Raw genomic sequence first — 7,516 nt, 5'->3', positions numbered from 1 at the left:
CACCTCTAATCTTCTGGCGCTCATATGACCTTATGCAGTTGCGTGCGCCGTAAAACCTCTACTAAAACAAAAACAATCTTTCCACTAAAAGTCCGAAATTGCGCCGATGTGTTTCCGCTTCCTAAATAACGTAAACAGAATTACTGTGATGACTAAGGTATATAGCTGGGAAAGTCTAAATACTCCCCCAAACTGATTACTCTTTTGTGTAATGCATTGAAACAATACTCAAAATCACTTTTGATATCGAAAAAAATAATCTCAAAAGCATCATAACATTTTTCCAGATATGCCTTAGTCACTCCGGGGTGCTGAATCATCCCTGTTTACCGAAGCTAACAGTGTTGATACGGGCGTTAAATCTACACCATTTAACCATGTTCGCTAATGTGTTTCTTTTTACACAAACAAACAAACAAACAAACAAACAAACAAACAAACAAACAAACAAGCATAAGCGCTGGCTACTGTGACGTAGTTCAAAGCTGGGCCAGGGGTGGGTCGGTGGAGGACGCAGCTGGTGATGTGTCCATCGTCTATAATGTCTTCTTTCTGTCGTAGATGTTACTTGACTATCTTGCTTGGGTTGATTACATGTACTTAAATCTATATATTATACTTAATTGTTTTGATTTTTAGCAGATTACCATTTTAAGATTGTTATTTTACCTCGGGTTTTTAAACAGTTTATATTCTGATCGTTGGCCCGAACCTGGCCGTGCAATGAACTGTTGTGAATGCAACCAACTTATAATACACGCGCTCATATGACCTTATGCAGTTGCGAGCGCCGTAAAACTCTAGCTAAAACTAAACAATGTAATACTTAATTGTAATCAGTAACCACCTATGTGTCTCCTCAATTTTTTTTTATGGCATCTGTGAATCCTCTGCTTCTCCTGAATCCAAACTAGACTTCGCACATTTGGATTTCCATGATTGGTCGTATTCTTTGCTCCAAGATCTTAGCAAACATGTTGCCTTCGTGACTTCCCTTGTGTGCCATGCTGCGACAGTGAGGAAGATCCTGCGCTATCTCGCTTCTCTTGCCTCACCGTTTGCCTTTATCTCTTCTGCTGTCAGTTCATCAACGGCAGGTGTTTTGTCTTGGAAAGGGTGGGGGGAGGTTCTTGGTTACTTAATTTACTTGGTTTTAAAACGTTGATGGTTCATTGTTGTCATCTGTGGCGGTGAGTTTGCTTGTGTTTTTGTGGATAGTGACTTGAAACTCTCGAACTCCAACTCAAAACTAGAAATAATTATATTGCTCTTCCCCACTGTTAAGTGATTATTATAATTGTGTCCATTTCATTTATCTGTACTCAAACTCGTCCCAGAAATACAAATAGGTGATACTAATATCATTGAACCGTGTGGCCATGCGTGTGTGTGTGTGTGTGTGTGTGTGTGTGTGTGTGTGTGTGTGTGTGTGTGTGCGGGCGCGCGTGTGTGTGTGTGTGTGTGTGCGTGTGTGCGTGTGTGTGTGTTTGTGTGTGTGTGTGTGTGTGTGTGTTAGTTACACCTCTGTTCGCAGGTGTGTTTTTTCATTAAAATGAAGCACATTATAGAAATAATCAATATCGAAGAAAACAGTCTATCATAGGCCTAAAAATGACATAATATTATATAGATACTAAAAAGTAGGAGATGTCTCCCACAGATTCCCTGAAACATCCACAATATACAAACAACAAACAGTGATGGAGGATTCCTTGGCTACTGCACCCCACGTGAGTTCTTATTTTGTTTTGTTTTAGTAGAGGTCTTAGTTTTACGGCGCTCGCAACTGCATAATGTCATTTGAGCGCCAAGGGGTGGATGTCAACAGAAGTCCTTATACAGGGAATCAGACTCTGCTCACCTCTCTAGCCTCAACAACACAAAGTCTGCTTCGACTATCAAGGCACCCCGGAAATAGCGGGTAACAAGTGTGTGAAAAACATACAAAAGAAGTGGAGGAAAATAACGATAGTAAGGATGAGGAAAGAAAAAGCAGCAGTTCCCTCCTGTTGTAGTTCAGGCACAGTTATGAGCATGATGTAATTGTTAGATCAGCCCATTTACAGTTCTACTGTGCATGAACTAGAAATGTCCCCCGTTTGAGAATAGCCTAAAGACACTTCAGTCAGTTTCACCGCCCCGGGAGGTATGAGTTCTGATAATATATAGGTCTATTTACTCTTTGAGAACGTAGCAGACACATATATTATAACAATAAATATATTATAGATTATAATATAATATAATATGTTCCTTCGGCAGCCCTGGCGCACTTCAAGCGTCACCAAAAACACAAACTTGCACATTTTATCGTCTGTAGCCTACACTGTAGTGTTGAAGTTTCAGAGGAACAATTTAACAGGATTTTATTTTATTTTTATTTATTTATTTATTTATTTATTTATTTATTTTTTTTAATATTTTTTTTTTATTTTTTTTTAAAATTATTATTATTATTTTTTTTTAATTTTTTTTTTTTTTTGGGGGGGGGGGGGGGGTCAGCACTATGGGTATTGATTCAAAATGTCTGTGATCCGACAGGCCTGGTGCCCTAGCTTAATATAAACTTTTTTCTCAGACTGTTGGCCTATTATTATTATTTTTACTATTATCCTTAGGCCTATTATTACTTTCATTATTATTACTATCATAATTATTTTTTATGACTGTGTTATTATTATATATCATTATTCAACAGCAATAAATACTTATTGTTAATATTCATTGCTTTTGTTGGGGGTTTTTTGTTGTTGATGTTGTTGTTTTGTTTGTTTTTGTTTGTTTGTTTTGTTTTGTTTTGTCAGACAATGACAAGGCAGATAATGGAGTTGAAATATGGAGACCTAAACAGCATAACCAGACCGCTAGAACTGTACAGGCGCCATCTCAATCTGAACTAATAGGATAAAGGCTACCGATCCGCAAGTTCATGTACAGTCATTAATTTGTAAAGAAATCCACAATCCAGTCCACTTTTTTTCCACAAAGGGAGATTAACAGCTGTCCTAGTTTCAAACGTAAACTTCCGGTCTCCGTGTTTGGAATTTTGAGACTTCGATGAGACAGGTTTTCTAGTCCGTTGATAATAGTATGATGCAGAGGTGACCAAGAGGTACAGATGCTTGAAACTCTATTTTAAGCATCATAGCTATTATCCCACATGTTAAAAAAAAATTCAAATGGAATTAGCCCTGCTTTAGCTTTGAAATCTAGATTCTACCTTCTGTAGACTGACTGCCAGCCGCTTTCTAAACGAAAGTGAAAGAGAGCAGAGCGTGTTGGTACTTGTTCACTTGCCCCCTTACCCAACCAGTATTCCAGATTCTCTTCAGATATTTAACTTTGAATCGAAATTAAAATTCTCCCTTCTGAATGTGTTAAGCTGAATTCTCACGCATCGAAATATACTGTAGCCTAGTCTTGCTACAGTAGATCTAGGATAGGAGCTAGACCGACTACTAGACCTAGATATCTAGTTGAGTCTGTGTTGTCAAGTGGCTCACACCTCACTGATAGAAGGTGGCCTAGTCTAGATCTAGATCTACATCCCGATCTGAGCCTGGTTATAGATCTAGATCTAGATCTAGGCCTGGTATGTTATCTGGAGGGAATTATCACCTTTACTTCAAATTATTCAAGATTTCCTCAGTAGGCCTACCCATGGTCGCCATGGAGGACCCTATGACCAACTAGAAAATATAAAATCTACAGAAAACTGCTGCTTCTACTTTTGAAGATATCTAGATCTAGAAATCTAGTAAGATCTTCTAGATCTAAATTCTAGACAGATCTAGAATCTAGATCTAGATCTAGAATCTATTACTTATACTTATTAGCCTTCTTGAACCATGTAATTTGTAGACCATAGAAACGCTTCAATATGAGAATTCTACTTCCTGTTTTGCTGTGATTTCTCTTTCCTTGCTTTTTTTTACTTTCTCGATGACAGATAAGATTTGCTAAAGGAACACCAAACACTTATTCTACTGCAGCTTGGTCCTTGGTGTAATCATGATTGAAAAGTCGTTTTGGCTTTGGTTTTTACTTTAATTTTTATTTAAAGACACTCATGTTTCGGTGTCTAGTGAATGTGATACAATTTAATTGGAAGTAAAAGTAATGAACAGAGAGTTCCATTTTAGATGAACTATGATTTTTTGTGTGTGTTTTGTTAAAATTAACAAACAACTTTTGCTATCATACCATGCCCTTCGACCCCCTCTCAAGGCTTTAATGTTGGGTTGTTTATGATTATATAATCTTTATCAAGACTTTTCTTGAATGTAACAACAGCAACCAACGGCACTTCCTCTCTGTCTTTTGTGCAGACTGAGGTAACTCGTCCCAGTTACAGTATGGCGGCCGCCGGTGTTGTCGCAGGAGGTGGGATGGCCGGCCAGTTGGGGGGAAGTCTGGGCAGCCAGCTTCCTCGTCTGACGATGGAGACGGAGCTACAGAAACTGCTCTCCGACGAGAAGGGAAGGGCGGAGAAGCACAAAGTAAACTATCAGCAGCTCAAGGTGGAACACATGAGGTAAGTGTTATAGTGTGGTTTGTTTTCATGTTGCTATTTCTTGTAGGGATTTGTAATGACTGGTATCTAACTGATCGATATTTAAAAGTATCTGATTCTTCTCTGTTTCAGTGAGTTTCTTTATTTTAGACTTTTTCATACCATATAAAGGTCATATGTTTGAGAGTGGATTTACTACTATGACTTCTGAAGCCAGTATCATATCTTTGGTTATCTTTGTCTCCTTTAACTCCAAGTAGTCTTTTGAATTTGAATACAGTACTTTAAAAGACTAATGGCAAAGATTTCGGCAGTGGGTATTCTTTATTTCTGATGGGAAAAGAAGCATGGACTTTTCAAGCCATGACCACCATTTGTTAGCCATGCAGTGTCAGTTTGCATGGTATTCACATCGCTGGAACTGAGTCACATGATATGTAGTGCTATTTTTGTCAAAGCTTGAGTTGAGTGGATATATGTATGAGGACTGTGCCATTAACATTTCCTTTCTTTTCCACAGGCTGCAAGACAAAATTATCGAACTTGAAGCTGAGAATAGATCCACCATCGAAGAATCACGCATTGTAAAGGATAAATATTTGACGATGTATGAGGCATGTAAACGAGACTTGGCTGAGAAAATCGCTGAAGTGGAGGAGATGAAAACAAAGGTAAGTTACTTGTACAGTATGTTTTGTACACAAGCTATGTACACGTGTAAAGTGAAAGGCACTGTATGAGAAACAACTTGAGCGTAAATTCTTCGGGCTTGACAACAGCAACTTGTTTTGTCTTACCATCTGTCTTTCTTTTCTTTTCCCTTTATGACCATTGTTGTGTCAGTGTCTCTTTGTTTTGGTGGGGGGTTTTTCTCAAAAATACGGTTTACTTTGTAAGCCTCAACTTCAACCGCGCCCCCCTCTCATTTCTTAAAATAAGTTAGGCCCCTAAATCAAAATTGTCTTTCTTGAAATATGACATGATATTGACCTTTCTGTGGCCCCACATAGAGACATAGAGGCATAAATGGGGGGGGGGGGGGGGGGGGGGAGGCTTCAACTGACTATTACCCTTTACTCAAACAAAAGAAATCTCATCATTTTTTTTGTGCAGATGATCACGCCCCAGAGGCTGGAGGTGATCAAGGCCAACATTGTGGATGAGCTGGAGCAGGTGTACCGAGAGCGTACCAAGAAACAGGAAGCGGAAGTGGAAGAATACCGGTCAGCCCTCAGCAAAGTCCGCTACGAGATGTCCTTCCTGAAGGCGGAATACGAGCACACCAAGGCCGACTGTCAGCAGCAGTTGGAGGAGATGGTGAAACAGCAGGATATTGAGGTATGTGGGGGTGTGTGTGTGTGTGTGTGTGTATATTTGTGTGTGTGTGTATTGGGATTTGTGGGAGGTGGAGGGGGGAGGGGTGTGTACAGAGTACAGGCACACCAAGGCAGACTGTCAGCAACAGTTGGAGGAGATGGTCAAACAGCAAGATAATGAGGTGTGTGTTAAGGGATGTGGTTATTGGGGGGGGGGGGAATTGGGAGGGGGTGTTGCGTGAAAAAAATAAAAGCTTTTTATGGAACACGAGGAAAAACCCCTTACAAACCTTTAAAAACCCTAAACTTTATCAACATCTATTTGTATGTTATACGTACAGTGTTGAACGCATTAAATAGTTTCTGTTCATCTCCCACTGTGTATCTCCAGCTGAGAAATCTGCGAGAAGACCGCGACACGGCCATCAACAAGATCCAGGCAGAGACGGGCCAGGACTTACAGAAAGTCCGCACACTACAGAGGGAGAACGCTCAGCTACATCTGCAGGTCAGGCCCACTCAGATCTTACAGATGTGTTTGTGTAAATCTTACAGATATGTTTATGATGTAAATCTTAAAGATGTGTTTATGTATATCTTACTGATATATGTGAGGCGTGCTGACAAAATGAGTTACTACTCGCGGTCCACAAAATGGAGATATTGGCCAAAATTTGACGCTAGGGTCAAATTTGTAGATTTTTTATTGGTCCCATATTCTTTAACTAAAACATGCCTTTTATTATTTCATACTTATAAATTGTAAAAACTTCACCTGTTTGCATGATGTATCCATTTCCTTAAGGCTCAAATCCAACAAGTAACTCTTTTTGTCAGCACACTTCACATATGTTTATGTAAATCTTACAGAAATATGTTTGCGATTAAAGTGATGAATTTTATCATATTCAGTGCTCTGTACTGACTTACATAGCTTAACCCTTTAACCCCTCAGGAGCTGTCCTGATACATGCTCTGAATTATTAGAACAGGGGAAATAATCCCCTAAAAATACCAGATACATTTGTGTTTTAAAAACTAATTCTAAAAAATTTCTGAACGAAATTATCGAGAACCCCCCCCCACTACTATGTTGGGAAAAGAATACTTGTTCCAGCAAGCCTGTTTCCACTATAGTTTGGTATGGGCAAGTGTGACTATCAGGTTTTTATTTAGTTAAATTGAAAATTTATTTAACAGTTTCAGTAAAATTATAATAACAATATTGTAGAGCTGCTGGTGGAGATATACAAATGTTATTTTTATTATTATTTATAGTTATTATTTTTTAAATTATTATTATTGTTATTATTATTATTTTTATTATTATTATTATTATTACTTACAGCTGAATGAGCTGCTGGTGGGACTATTTATTTATTTATATTTTTTTTTGCAGTGATCATTATTGTTATTGTCATTATTGTAATTACAGTAGTCTCCGCCTAAGATCCCGGTGCTTGGGAGCAAGGAAATGCGGGATCTTAGGCGAACTGGGATCTTAACCGACGAACCCAGGGAAGAATCTATGGTGACCCATGTTAAGGCTCACAATCGGTAAAATGGTCTGCCTCCACCCTACAATGAACTGACGTGACCCCTTGGTGGGTTTATGACGTATGGCGAGCAAATAGTGGTTAACCTTGATGACCTATCACAGTGCATAGTGGCATGAGGCGTGCCATTT

At 38.9% G+C, this 7,516-nt stretch overlaps 1 protein-coding gene across 1 annotated transcript in view; it reads left to right on the top strand.

Annotated features, from left to right (window-relative positions):
- Positions 1-1,671: 1,671 nt before the first annotated feature.
- The window catches only part of LOC101848615 (centrosomal protein of 83 kDa), a gene marked incomplete in the record, with an annotated part of 18,015 nt that continues 12,170 nt past the window's right edge, over positions 1,672-7,516 (top strand). Inside the window, 5 exon segments of the mRNA XM_035972588.1 lie at positions 1,672-1,730; positions 4,329-4,534; positions 5,034-5,184; positions 5,627-5,851; positions 6,221-6,337. Coding sequence (XP_035828481.1) covers positions 1,701-1,730; positions 4,329-4,534; positions 5,034-5,184; positions 5,627-5,851; positions 6,221-6,337 — 729 coding nt within the window.

This window comes from Aplysia californica, unplaced genomic scaffold (genome assembly GCF_000002075.1).
Source record: "Aplysia californica isolate F4 #8 unplaced genomic scaffold, AplCal3.0 scaffold00752, whole genome shotgun sequence".
Taxonomy (NCBI): Eukaryota; Metazoa; Mollusca; class Gastropoda; order Aplysiida; family Aplysiidae; genus Aplysia; species Aplysia californica.
This window is presented reverse-complemented; position numbering and strand designations above follow the sequence as displayed.